Source organism: Harmonia axyridis, chromosome 5 (assembly GCF_914767665.1).
Source record: "Harmonia axyridis chromosome 5, icHarAxyr1.1, whole genome shotgun sequence".
NCBI classification, from domain to species: domain Eukaryota; kingdom Metazoa; phylum Arthropoda; class Insecta; order Coleoptera; family Coccinellidae; genus Harmonia; species Harmonia axyridis.
The window spans coordinates 18,782,124-18,798,133 of record NC_059505.1 but is presented as its reverse complement, the minus strand read 5'-3'; the positions used below and the strand labels follow the sequence as shown (position 1 = coordinate 18,798,133).

At 36.0% G+C, this 16,010-nt stretch overlaps 1 protein-coding gene across 1 annotated transcript; it reads left to right on the top strand.

Annotated features, from left to right (window-relative positions):
• The first annotated feature begins 14,388 nt into the window (after positions 1-14,388).
• Positions 14,389-15,522, top strand: LOC123680845. Its single transcript, XM_045618961.1, has one exon. It carries the CDS (start codon positions 14,389-14,391, stop codon positions 15,520-15,522), a length of 1,134 nt encoding a protein of 377 aa, XP_045474917.1.
• Positions 15,523-16,010: the final 488 nt, after the last annotated feature.

The window sequence follows — 16,010 nt, the reverse complement described above, 5'->3', positions numbered from 1 at the left end:
CACACCATTTTCAATTATTTTACTGAAGGAGATAAATGGATGACTTACTGACCGAAGGCAACCTTCCTCCATGTAAATATATTGACGTGACATACAGTAAGGAATGAGCTTGTGTTAGTGATATATTGTATGTAAAAAAAAATTGCACTCATCAGTTACTGTGGATGATCTACTCTTAAGTTTTTGTTGATTTTTATATCTTTTAGTTGAAATATGTTGTTTGAAATTGATTTTGATTTGTGGAATTATTTGAATACCGGCTACTGTATTATATTTTGTTTATTTAGAAGTCACGTACAGGCTCACGCCTCTGTGATGATATGTTTATACCCTGTAGCTTACAGAATAAACCATATTATTATTATTATTACAATTTATTTCTATGAAAACACTTCACAGAACTATTTTCGGACTCAATTTAAAGAAATATATTTCAATAAAAATACTAGGGAGACATCTATTATTCATATATAATCAAATATTTCATGTTTGGAATCGCAAAATATCCTGAAATGTGTTATTTCAAGAGATAAAATTAACTTCATTAAAATATGAAAATAATGTTCATAAAAAACTGAAAGGTAAAATATTCAATTCAATTCAATTTATTCATCAATAGGTATAAATATATACATCATACAAAAACTTCACTTGCAGAAATATACAGCCTAAGCAAGCTTGTATGCTGTCATTATCTGCTTCTACAACTGATGAACATTCTCCCCAGTTAAACAAAAAATCAATACATTTGTTGAAAGAGAAACAACAAAAAGATAGATTACTAATTGAAAGGCATAACAAGCCAAAGAAATGAAAAAAAAAAAAAAAAAAACAGAAAACAAAAAATCATGCCGATAGGATGGCCTCGAATCTATCAGAATTAAGAATTACATAATTTCGGAGATGATATCTGAAAAGTTTACTTTTTACATTGGTTGTTGATTTAAGTTCTTGGGAGAGGAGGTTATAAAATTTTGGGCCATAATATGACAGGCTCTCCTGCAAGTGTTTTTTATGGAACCTTGGTACAAACAGATCTCCACGCAGAATCTGTCTGGTTTGAAACTCGTGCTGAATAAAATTTTTTTTCTGTCTCATCTGATTCAATATAACTTCATAAATGTACAGTTGTTTTATACTTAATTGACCAGACTCTACATAAAGCCTCTCAGTAGCAAACCTTCTACCCACCTTAAGGATTATTTTAAGTATAGCCTTATTAACAACTTCAAGGCATCCCATGTTATACCTATTCGCCCCACCCCATATTACAATTCCATATCTAAGGACAGAAAGTACAAGAGCCTCGTAAACACGAAAACATTCTTTCGTGGAGAGAACATTCCTGATGTTGAAAAAGATGTAGAATAGTCTCTTGAGACGCTTCACAAGACAGGCTGCATGTTCACTCCATCTTAGATGTTGGTCAATGAGGACACCAAGATACTTAATTGACTCAGTTTTTTCAATCGCTGGACACTGACATCCCAACAGATTACAATGATCCCCATGTAAACGTACAAACTGAAAGCGTGGCTGATCAGATGCTCTGAGTGAAAACGCAATAAATTTAGTTTTTTCGGTATTCAAACTCAATAGACAGTGTGACAGTTGTTTATAAATAATTTTCAAACCCTTTACCGCAGTCTGATAAGCCTCGTCCCAAGTGTTTCCTTCGAAGGTTATAACAGAATCGTCAGCATAAGCTATCACATTAAGGTCTGAAGCAAGAAGTAACCAATTGATAAAAATCAAAAATAGGGTTGGGCCAAGAACAGTTCCTTGTGGTATACCAATATCAACAGGCAGTGGACGACTCAACACATTTCCAATCTTGACACTCTGAAACCGATCGCTCAAATAACTCCCGATTAACCTCAATGCAACACCCCTAACACCGGCACCCTCTAATCTACTAAGAAGCAAAGCATGAGCAAAATATAGGTATTATGTTTCATTGTTTAATACAACGCAAGCATAAAATGTATATGATTTAGATGAATGGAATTGTGACCAAGTATTATATAATTCCCGAAACATTTATAGTTTATATTCTGGCTAACTACGCTGTATTGATCGAACTCTAATAGACTTTCCTCAAATTTCCTTCAAGATTTGTAATGAGATGTAAATTTTCATATTCTTGATAATATTGATTTAAAATTCAATTTCATATTCTCTTCTTTCTAAACAAATGTATTAATTCTTGATAGAATTAAATAAATATAAACATAATACGTATTTATTTATTTATATGTTTCAAAGTACATAATAAAACTGATCTGATCTATACAACTGTGCATTAAATTAACACATAAGTGCCAGCGTTACATGTTTGTTACTGTCTTGAATTCAATGTAAAACGATTAAAGGCTACCAAAGCGTCGGCGCATATTTGTGTTATGAGAAAAATTCAGAAGTGCTTAGTACTCAGTAATCCGCCAAAGTGCTCGCGAGCACTGCAGTGCTTGCTTTTGGGCTTGACTAATCAAGTAAGTATCAAGTTGCAGCCTCTTTGTATTTTCCAACATGTGGGCCTCCACTAAGCCGTTCACCGATATTATGAGTGGCACTATAGATGTCTTTCTGAGGCCATAGATCTCCTTCAGTTCAAAGGCCAGGTCGTGATACTTACTGACCTTCTCCGTATATGCTTTGGTGATGTTGTCGTCAGCGGGAACCGATATATATATATATATATATATATATATATATATATATATATATATATATAGGACAGTCCCTCACAGAGAAATGCTAACCGTAGACACGTGTTTCGGGCTTTCGGCCCTCATCAGTACGGTGAAAAAGTGTTAGGATGAGCAACACTTGAAACAAACAACATCCTAACACTTTTTCACCGTACTGATGAGGGCCGAAAGCCCGAAACACGTGTCTACGGTTAGCATTTCTCTGTGAGGGACTGTCCTTATCTTTTTGTGCTTTGTTTTATGAACAAAAACCCTCGTTATCCTTTACACACATATATATATATATATATATATATATATATATATATATATATATATAATGGATAAGAATGTTGGGATGTTTCGATCTAGGAAATTCTTACGAATTATATATATATATATATATATATATATATATATATATTCTTGAAAATGAAAATCGGGAAGGAAAACAATATTACGAGTAAATATTATATTTATTTATTTTTTTTGTTTATTATGATAGCAAATTCAGCGAATGTGTTCTTAAGGAAAAAAAGTTTGTTGATGTTCTTAAAATGATCTTTGTCTGTTTATAAATTTTATTAGTATTCATTTTTGATAAAAAACTTGATGTGTTCCTGACGAAATAATAAATAATATATATATATATATATATATATATATATATATATATATATAATAGATAACAATGTTAGGATGTTTCGATCTAGGAAATTCAGTGATACACTTTTATATCATCCAAGCTTTCGGTAAGACTTCTTACCTTTCTCAAGGATCTGCAATATATATTAAATATAAACATTACAAATAGCAAGTTCACAAAACTAACGTACATATATTGTGGTTATATTCCTTCCTGTTGATTTTATTTCAAAATATTCAAAAAACAAAATAGTTCAACCCAACTACTCTCTCACAGTAATAAAGATTAAACAAGTAAATAATATTATTGATAACACTCATATATTCTGTCAGACATCAATTCATGTAAGGTAAACAAACCATGACACCATCCGTCAAAGAGAGATATAAATGACAACTTTTTGGTTCCACAGAATTATATTCACTTTCTTAATTTTGTTTATTATTTTCAGGTGTTTAAACTACGAAATGGTGGATGCGAAATTTTTTGATAATTCTATCAAGTAGGAGTAGATGTTATTACTCTTTAAGGAACCCCATTACCATAAAAGATTATTCTTAGAGATGTTATCAATAGCAGTGACTGACAATACTATGAATACAAAACAAGATACTAACAATCTTAATAACATCTACTCCTACTTGATAGAATTATCAAAAAATTTCGCATCCACCATTTCGTAGTTTAAACACCTGAAAATAATAAACAAAATTAAGAAAGTGAATATAATTCTGTGGAACCAAAAAGTTGTCATTTATATCTCTCTTTGACGGATGGTGTCATGGTTTGTTTACCTTACATGAATTGATGTCTGACAGAATATATGAGTGTTATCAATAATATTATTTACTTGTTTAATCTTTATTACTGTGAGAGAGTAGTTGGGTTGAACTATTTTGTTTTTTGAATATTTTGAAATAAAATCAACAGGAAGGAATATAACCACAATATATGTACGTTAGTTTTGTGAACTTGCTATTTGTAATGTTTATATTTAATATATATTGCAGATCCTTGAGAAAGGTAAGAAGTCTTACCGAAAGCTTGGATGATATAAAAGTGTATCACTGAATTTCCTAGATCGAAACATCCTAACATTGTTATCTATTAGATATATTGCGATCAATAATTTTCTTACGAATTATATATATAATAAATAATATATATATATATATATATATATATATATATATATATATATATATATATATATATATATATATATAATAAATAATATATATATATATATATATATATATATATATATATATATATATATATATATATATATATTATTTATTATTTCGTCAGGAACACATCAAGTTTTTTATCAAAAATGAATACTAATAAAATTTATAAACAGACAAAGATCATTTTAAGAACATCAACAAACTTTTTTTCCTTAAGAACACATTCGCTGAATTTGCTATCATAATAAACAAAAAAAATAAATAAATATAATATTTACTCGTAATATTGTTTTCCTTCCCGATTTTCATTTTCAAGAATATCCTCTTCATATTCGCATTGCTTTTGATCATAGAATCAATATCGAAATCAATTTCCCTATGTAATGTAATACCAAAGTTCAAGTTTTTCCATTTACCAATGTATAATGTTATATGTTTACCTTGTATATTATTATTTGAATTATATATATACATATATATATATATATATATATATATATATATATATATATATATATATATACATATATATATATATATATATATATATATACATACATATATATATATATATATATATATATATATATATATATATATACAGTAAGATAAATTATTTGCCGAATAAAGTAAGGAGGTGTGGTTGGGTATCTAGGCAATTTAGAAAAGATCAACAGTCAATCGTCTATTCATCTATATTTCGAACCAATATGCGGTTCTTCTTCAGGATGCTAAAAATCACACAAATTACAAACAGCAATCTATGCTTACATCTGACTGGACAGAATTATTTAAGATGATAAGTGCAGCTATAAAAGGTCTTCTACTCATAAAATTCAATAAAAATCACAATAACTGTAGAAATTTCAGAAACGTTGCCGCAATGCATATGTCAATTTTACAGGTTAAAACTCATAGAACAGGGGAACACAGAGAAAACAACAATTCACAAAGTGACATAAAGTCATGTTTATCTAGATGGCCTACGATCTAAGGATAACAAATAACTATATACAACACTTGAATTCTTCAAGTCAATCTTCTTATTTATATTATTTTCATTTTCATTTATAAAACACATTTCAAGGAAACTTCTTTCATTATAGTTAGAATTGGTACATAATATTTCAATTTCATCAAACTTAAAATGGTGGTCTAGAGAGGACGAATGGCTAGCTAATGCACATCTATCAGGTCGTAATCTGGCGTCACTCTTATGTATTGAGATACGTCTTTTTAAACATTGTGATGTCTGTCCAACATACACAGACTCACAGTTCTCACATGGAATGCGATAAACCACGTCAGATCTAGACATGGTGTGGATCCTATCTTTAGTTTGGCTGAAAAGAACGCCTACTACTAAAGGATTGTACTTCGCAATTTTTATGTTCTCAATTTCTTTTAGAATTTTGGTCAATTTACCTGTTAATGGTGGAATGAGGGGCAGGCTTACATATTTGTCATGTGTGGCAGGTTCGACTAATGTCGATGTTCTTATTTGTGGGACCTCGTCAATTTGGTCAGAAGTTAGAGAATGCAGACTTCTGTTCAAAAACATCCTAGGGTAACCATTGTTCTCAAAGATCTTGAGCAACTTTTCTTGACTGTTATGAAGAAAGTCTGAAAAAAAAAAATATATCTTGAGAGCTAAATGCACTAATGCTATTACCAACTTCGTGCACAATTCAAAGATGACACATAACTTTGAGCACTACCTTTTGACCAATGCTAGAAGATTTGTCAAGACACATGATGACTTGGTTATCACTCCTGCTGACAAAGGTAACATCACAGTAATACTTTCCACAGAACAGTATGAACAGAAAATGAACCAGCTTCTACAAGACTCGTCAGTTTACAAACAATTAAGGAGAGACCCTACCAATGAATTTCAATGTAAAAACAACAAAATTGTCAAACAACTGAAAGACAAAGGTTTTATTGATGCTTCCATGGCCAGAAAATTAACCACCTATAAAGCGATTCCACCAAGAATATATGGACTTCCTAAAGTACACAAAGCAGACATCCCATTGAGGCCCATCGTCTCCACAATTGGCTCAGCGTCAGTTGAACTCAGTCAATTTATGACACAGATTCTCACAGAAGCATTCTCAGATTTCCATGATTATACCATAGCTGACTCTTTCCAATTTTCTTCGAAAATTAATAACTTTATATTACCCCAAGGGTATAAACTCATTTCCTTAGATGCTGTCAGTTTATTCACGAATATTTCACTAGAGCTAGTTATACAAATTATCCAGCAAGAATGGTCCAGAGTAAGTCAGGTCACAACCATAGATATATCACTTTTTCTATTAATCATAAAGTTTTTGTTTGAGTCCAGCTATTTTGTTTTCAAGGGTTCCTTCATTTCACAAATCTTTGGCTGTGCAATGGGGAGTAAAATCAGTCCCATTTTGGCTAATATAGTCATGTCAGTGCTTTTGAAATATTGCATTCCTCTACTGCCCTTCCAGGTGCCGATTACCTATCAATATGTTGATGACCTTCTCCTTGCTATTCCCGAAGACAGGACTGCTACGACTTTGGCAGTTTTCAATAACTACGACCCACACATTAAGTTTACTGCAGAAGAAGAAACTGAAAATGGTGTCCCATTCCTTGACACCAAAGCTATCAGATGTGCAGGTAACATTGTAAAATTGGATTGGTACCAAAAACCGACCTCTTCAGGTCGTTATATCGATCTTCAATATGGGCGACGAAAGTGATGACGTATCTGAGACGAGCTCTCAAAAACAAAGTAATATCGATGTTAATATCGAATATAAAAATGAAAAAGGCTTTTCATGCTGCTCAAGAAAGTGCGGTGTAGTCATTTGTGCATTCTGTGAAAAAATTATGCATAAATCCTGTGCTAAAAAGATGGAATACATAAAATTTATTGATGGGTTTCATATAAACTGCTGCAACTCCGAAGAAACTACCGGGATATTGCTTCGAAAATCAGAGGAAGAAACAGTGAGTACTCTGGGATTACTCGAGATTAAATTATTGGAGACTAAAAATCAATTTCTCACTCAACTGTTAGAATCGGCGAATGAAAAAAATGAAATTCTAAAATTGAATAATGCCTTACTCCTTCAACGAATACAGGATATCGAACGGAAAACAAATGTACCGCAGAAAAACGCGAATAAACATCATGAATCTGTTGATAACAATTCCCATCATAAGGTTGTTATACCAGTCATTAAAATCGACAATTTTACAGATTGTTCACCGGCATCTGTAACTGATGATCTCAGAAATATGATGCTAACTGAGAATATTCCTTCAAGCAGCTCCGCAACAGGAAATCCTCCAAACAGAAACAGTAAAAGGAAGATATCCAATTTATCAAACCCAGTGTTATTGCATAAAAATGATCAGGGTATGAAATTGGATCAAACTAAGAATTTGCATACTGAAAAACCAATTGATCGAATTAAAGAACCAGAAAAATTATCCTGGACTCAGGTAGTCAAAAAAAAAACAGCGAAACAAAAACAAAGCACTATGGCTGACCTTCTGAAGGATGAAACAAACTCAAATTCAAACGTTCATCCGTTAGAAACGGCACAACGAGAAAAAATGCAAGAAATTATAAACCTTGATAAATATTCCGAATGGAAGAATGTTTCTTATAAGGCTAGGACACATCTTGTCAGTGAGAATAATCATAATAAGTCAAGCAATAGCACAAATCCTCAAAAGAAACGAAGAACTACGCAGATTGGTACAGCACCAACCGCTGAACCTAGTGGATCTGGTTTTCAAGGAATGGAGAAGAAAGTTTGGATTTTTATAAATCGCATAATGAAACATGTCACAATACAGGATATACATAAGTACATTGCAAGTAAACCTGGTTTTGAGGGCAACCAAATAGAAGTGAGGGAGATACCTGGGAATCCAGAGGGTTTAAAAAGATTTGTAGTGACAGCACCGTTAGTCCATAAAGAAGAGATGTATAAGTCAGAGTTCTGGCCAAATGGAGTCGGTATTAAGAGATTCAACTTCAATAAGTATAGAGAACAAAATTTTTCCGTGATGAGAGGAGAAGCAACAGTAAAATAACGTTCCAAACATGTCAAAGTTTCTCAGGATTTTCAGTCCTCCATCAAAATGTCAGATCTGTTGGTGGGGCGAAGCAAGGGAAATTTGAAAATTTGTTACAACAAGAGAAACCTGATTGTTTTGCATTGACAGAACACTGGAAAGATCCTGATGAACTCGAGCAGCATACCTTTGCTGATTACAAGCTTGTTAGTGCCTTCTGCAGAAGTAGGGGAAAGCATGGTGGCTGTGCTGTGTACTGTCTGAATCATATGGAAATCAAAGAGAGGCTAGATCTCAAAAACCTCAGTGTGTCCACTATAATCGAATGTTCAGCATGTAATGTTTCTGTTTATGGTAGTAAAAAAATTGTTGTAGTGTGCATTTATAGGCCTTCTTCATCTCATGATTTTGAAACGTTTTTTGAAAAATTAACTTTAATTCTAGAAATACTAAATAGTGAGAATGCAACATATGTTATCACAGGCGATTTCAACATAGATTTGTTGGACAGGGAATTGGAGGTTGCACATGACCTTGTTTCTCTCCTGGAGACCTTCGATGTGGAGATTACTGTTTGGGAGCCAACAAGGATTAGTAGTGGTAGATGCCTGGATAACGTATTCACAAATATTGGTCAAGGTAAGACCACTGTCATTGAAGCGCACTTATCTGATCATTCTGCACAGCTTTTTAGGAGCAACATTGAAGTTGTCAAAAAACAGTCACATAAGACAGTGAGCTATAGAAACTATAATGCAGAGGCTTTAAATGCTTTTCTGGAATCTTTGAAGGGCAAGACTTGCGGCCCCATTGGAAATGTTGAAGCCCAGGGTGTAAATGAAACATGGAATGAGTTTTCCGATTTCTTCATAACTACTTTCAATGACCATTTTCCATTGCTAACAAAAAAAGTTCCAATCAATTCTAAACGATACAAAGAATCCCCAGAGTTATTCAAACTAAAGCAACATCTTGACAGCCTTTTTGTGATATCTTGCATCAACACAGACTTCGTTGAAATGTATAAAAGAGCAAAGCGAGACTACGACATAGCCATTTGCAGGGATAAGCGGAACTATTATGGTAACTTGATAGAAAATTCTGCAAATAGACCTAAGACCACCTGGCAAATCATAAATGACTTGAAACCAAGTAAAAAAAGGCCCAAAACAAGTATCTTACCCGATGGTAATCTACAGGAAATTGCTGAAAAATTCAATATCCTTTTCCAAAGCAATGAAGCTGGGTACATCAATTTAGTTCAAGAGAATTCTTTTTCTGGAATTAAGAAGATTGAAAATTCTTTCTATGTATTTCCTGTAACTGAAGGAGAGGTACTCTCATGCATAAAAAGCCTAAAAAATAAGAATTCAACTGGCTATGATGGAATTCCTATGAGAATTATAAAGGACTCTGCTCACATAATAGCTGAGCCTCTTAGCCGAATTATCAACAAATCTTTCATAGAGGGGGTTTTCCCTGATAGATTGAAAATGGCAATTATCAAACCACTATTAAAAAAGGGGGACGCTGAGCACCTTGGTAACTACCGCCCGATCAGTATTCTAAATTCTTTCTCCAAGATCTTTGAGAAAATATTGGCGCAACGTTTGATCAAGTTTTTCGGAAAGTTCCATGCGTTCGACAGGTCACAACATGGTTTCCTTTCTGGTAGAAGCACTGAAACTGCAATTTTTCAATTTATTACCTCCATCATAAATTCAATAGAAGCTGGTGAAGTACCTCTTTGTTTGTTTCTCGACTTATCTAAAGCCTTTGATAATGTTGATCATTCCATACTTATACACAAACTCGAAAGATATGGCATCAGAGACAAACAACTTCATCTCATCCTAAACTATTTGCAGAATAGAACGCAACAGGTTGCTATATGTATGGATGGTAGGGAATACAACTCCACTGTGAAGAAGATAACGAGAGGCGTACCTCAGGGAAGTATTCTTGGACCGCTTCTTTTCGTCCTTTACATAAATGACTTGCCAGAGGTCCTCAGGGAGCACTCTTGGGAATCAGTATTGTATGCTGACGACACAAACATAATGATTAGATCACATAAAATCAGTAACCTCATTTATGGAGCACAGAACGCTTTAACTCAGACGAAGAAGTGGTGTGAACAGAATAGTTTGCAGCTGAACATGACTAAGACGGAGTGTGTAGCCTTCCGTACAGATAGAAATAATTTACTTTTCCCAAACAGCTTTGAGTGCAGAGGGCAGACTGTAATGTTGGAGAATACCACAAGATTTCTGGGTATACATCTTGATGAGAACCTCAAATGGAAAGAACACAGTCGCATTTTAATTAAGAAGTTGAACTCCTCTATTTACAGCTTGAGGGTTCTGAAATTTCAAATTGATGCCAACATCCTGAGAATAATATACTGCTCCCAAATCGAATCGCTTCTCACGTATGGAATAATTTTCTGGGGAGGCTCATCACTGATCGATAGAATATTCATTGCTCAAAAGCAAGCACTACGGGTACTGCTGGGGCTTGGTTTTCGAGAATCCTGCAGAGGGCACTTTAAGGAGGCAGGGCTAATGACATTGCCTGGAATGTATGTGTACAAGTGCATATGTTTCATTCTGGATCATCCCAAATTCTTTGAGGAGTTTAAAAATCAAAATAACACCCGACGACTCTACCCTTATCATTATCCGCTTCACTCCCTTACATTATCACAAAAGGGTGCGCATTTCATGTGTATCAAGCTATTGAACTCACTTCCTTCAGATATGCTGAAATCCAGAAAACTTGAACGTTTCAAGAGAATATTGAAAAGATTCATTATAAACAGCGAACCCTATAATTTGACTGAATTTTATACATGGTGTAGAAATTATCAACCGGAGCTGTGAGACTCATGCTTTCTTCTTGACTTGTTGTACTTTGCTGTAGTATATATCAACTTGTTATATTTGTAGCATTTTTACAATTAATAAATTTCTATTCTATTCTATTCTATTCTATACATTATAGTTCCAACCATTCTTGGGCTATGAAAACTAACTTAATTAAAGGTATGTTTCGTAGAATTAAGAAAATCTGCCATCCAGACTTTCTTCATAACAGTGAAGAAAAGTTGCTTAAGATCTTTGAGAACAATGGTTACCCTAGGATGTTTTTGAACAGATGTCCGCATTCTCTAACTTCTGACCAAATCGAAGAGGTCCCACAAATAAGAACATCGACATTAGTCGAACCTGCCACACATGACAAATATGTAAGCCTGCCCCTCATTCCACCATTAACAGGTAAATTGACCAAAATTCTAAAAGAAATTGAGAACATAAAAATTGCGAAGTACAATCCTTTAGTAGTAGGCGTTCTTTTCAGCCAAACTAAAGATAGGATCCACACCATGTCTAGATCTGACGTGGTTTATCGCATTCCATGTGAGAACTGTGAGTCTGTGTATGTTGGACAGACATCACAATGTTTAAAAAGACGTATCTCAATACATAAGAGTGACGCCAGATTACGACCTGATAGATGTGCATTAGCTAGCCATTCATCCTCTCTAGACCACCATTTTAAGTTTGATGAAGTTGAAATATTATGTACCAATTCTAACTATAATAAAAGAAGTTTCCTTGAAATGTGTTTTATAAATGAAAATGAAAATAATATAAATAAGAAGACTGACTTGAAGAATTTAAGTGTTGTATATAGTTATTTGTTATCCTTAGATCGTAGGCCATCTAGATAAACATGACTTTATGTCACTTTGTGAATTGTTGTTTTCTCTGTGTTCCCCTGTTCTATGAGTTTTAACCTGTAAAATTGACTTGCATCCAAACTCGGCAGTGGAACGATTATACTTACCCCGAAAAGAGGGTGGTCGAGGAATGACGAAGATAGGAAGAGCGGCCCTGAAAGAGGCAGAGAAAATTAACGACTACTTCCGAAAAAGTAACTTACCTGTTCATCAGTGGGTAGCTTCATGTGGCCGCGTCTTTGTCTCCGAAACATCTAACGAGGAAGTACCTGAAAACGAAAACAACTTTGAAACACTCAGGCAAGCATGGAAAGCCAAATCTATACATGGAAGGTTTTATGCCAGTTTGCATCAATCGGAAGTAGATATGCATAGCACCAATACTTACCTGACCCAGGGCTACCTGTTTCCTCAGACGGAAGGTACTTTATTCGCCATTCAGGACCAGGTTGTTCCGACCAGGACATATGCCAAACACATAATGAAACAAGCTGTAGACAACACCAAATGTAGATTATGTAATGGCGCGGAGGAGACGGTGCAACATCTCTCGTCTGGATGTTCAGCGATTGTTGGCACCAAATATCTGGCAAGACATAATAACATGGGGAAAGTTGTGCATCAGATGTTATGTCTCCAAAAGCAACTCTTACAGTGCTTCACGCCGCACCACGTATACAACCCGCAGACGCTTATGGAGAATGAAGCAACAAAAATATATTGGGACCTGACCGTCATCACAGATAGAGGTGTCGAACATAACCGACCGGACGTGGTAGTGTGGGATAAGATAGCAAAAACCGCCCTCATAATAGACTTCGCTGTGCCTCAAGATTACAACCTCTCTAAAAGCTACACCGAAAAAATCTCAAAATATGAGGCCCTAGCAAGAGAAATGAGGGATATGTGGCAGCTAAAGAAAGTAAATATAAAACCTATCATCATCAGCGCGAATGGACTCGTCCATCGTAAAACAACCGAACATCTGAAGGAACTAAACTTACCACAAAATACTCTGATGTGGATGCAAAAGGCTGTGATATTGGGCACAGACAACATCGTGCGAAAGGTGCTTTATCCTCATTAACGGACTGAGTTGCTCTTGGCGTCCTCGCCCGGGTAGCTCTGGATCACTCCACAACTGTGTGAATTAAAAAAAAATATATATATATATATATATATATATATATATATATATATATATATATATATATATATATGCAGGGGGGTTCTAGAATTCTAGAGCCTTCGGGAAGTGACGACCCCGCATACCCGAGTCACCCAGTAATAGGGTCAGCAGCCCTTTACTGTGTATCTTGTGCTTTCGACAAAGAAGACAAAGCCTCGGAAACCGCCACCGGTGGAGGGACTACGCCAGGTGGAAGACCGTCACAGTCTCTAGCAGGGGCAAGTGGCACCCCCCTGCGAACTGGAACCACAAGGCCGGGCAATTCGATAAGGAACACTCGGGGCAACAGCTTGGACGCATCGAGAATCGATGCTCCCGCTCAAACCCAAACTCGAAGACGGCTGCATTGGACAAGAGAGATGAACTTGTGTCTTATCAATGCATATTATAACGTTACTGAGGGAGAGACAAAGACAAAGAAGTATGCCGACAAGCTGATAGAGAAATGGCTGGAGAACTATCCAGACAAATTGTTAACCGGAAAACACCTTATCGCGCAAATAAAGAACATCAAGAATCGACAACTGCTGGCCCCAGACGAGCTGGAAGCGATGAAGGCTGTCGCAATCAAGAAATCACCAAAGAAGAAACTGGATGATATCCGGAGGAGCATTCACAGGAGAAGCACACAACTGCAGTTCACATCACCTGACGTTGAGGACACTGCGTCATCGATGCCACAGGAGACAGTTCCGGAACCGCCAATCCTTGAAATCTTGCAGCTCTAGGATGAAGAAGGCACAAAGTGGGAAGGCATTGAGTTAGGAAATAGGCCGAAAATGAAGAAATTACAACAAAATTAAGAGACCAAAATCGCTATCACAACAATAAACGATGCTCTCGAGACAACACTGACCGATATGACCACCTTCGAAGAACTCTGCCACAAAGTATACTGCGCTGCTAATATAACCAACATCATTCAGGGCACATCATCACGAACACCAAATCAAGAAAATCGTCAACAGAGGACACCACCATGGAGGGCACAAATAGAAAGAAGAATAACAACTCTTCGAAAAGAAATAGGCGTCCTTCACACCTATCTGGTTAACCGAAAGTTGGGTAAAAAAGTCGAGAAGAAAGTGTGGGCATACGCCCGAAAGTTAAAGATTAAAAAAGACAGAGAATACCATCAACACCTGAGAACTCAAAGGTATCAAGAAAACAACCTCTTCAAAAATAACCAGCGAGGATTTTTCAGGCGACTTTCGGGCGGACATGGTAACCAACAAGCTGCTTCGCCTGACACGCACAAGATGCAGCAATACTGGTCGGACACCTGGACACAGGAAGGGAGCCACAACACCGAGGCTACATGGATAGAGGCGGAAAAAAGTGTACATCTTGACCTTACAGAAATGACTGAGATTACTATAACTGAAGAAGACGTGAAGGCAACAGTCAGGAGACTCAAGAACTGGTCAGCAGCTGGTGTGGATGGAATCCACAATTTCTGGTGGAAGTCACTAACAGCGACCCATAAAGTGCTGGCTCGGCTTATCAAAGGAGCAATAAAAGACCCAACGACAATTCCTTTTTATTTTACACTTGGCACGACACTCATGATACCCAAGAAAGGAGATCTAACGAATCCGAAAAACTACAGACCCATTACCTGTCTACCTGCGATTTACAAGATACTCACATCGACCATTGGCCACAAGATTAACACCCACATTAAAACTAACAACATAATGTCCTGGGAACAAAATGGATGTAAAAGTAAGGCTCGAGGAAGCAAAGAACTACTAGTAATCGATAATACTGTCACTAAGCAGGCGAAGAAAAGGCTGAAGAACATCTCAGTAGCGTGGATCGACTACCAAAAAGCGTTCGATTCGGTTCCACACTCATGGCTGCTCGAAATACTCAAAATCTATGAGGTCCATCCTGAGGTAATACAACTGCTGAAGTGCCTGATGTCAACATGGCGCACTTCGCTAACATGGAGAGACAAATCAACCTCCTACAGGACCTCAGAAATAAGATAGAGTTGGTCAGGATGTTTAGCGAGGACATAGGAATGAGATTCAGGCTTGAGAAGTGTGGTGTGGTCAACGTTAGGCGCGGTAAATTGGAGGAAGGGAAAAAGCTAACCATGCTGGACGGAACGACAATAAACACACTTGGAGAAACAGAGAGATACAAATACTTGGGTATCCAGGAAACTTTCGAAATAAAACAGCCAGAAAACAAGAGGGAGATTGAGAATGAGGTCATGGGCAGAGTACGCCGAATAATGAAAACGCAGTTGTCATCAAAAAACAAAATGGAGGCCATGAACATCTGGGCAATGCCGGTATTTGCTTACACAGCAGGGGTGATTACCTGGTCTAGAACAGACCTAGAAAGACTAGACAGGAAAATCAGAACTACCCTCACGAAGAACGGCATGCTTCATCCAAACTCGGCAATCGAAAGATTATACTTGCCACGTAAGGAAGGTGGTCGAGGCCTGAGCAGCTTGGAAGACATCTAC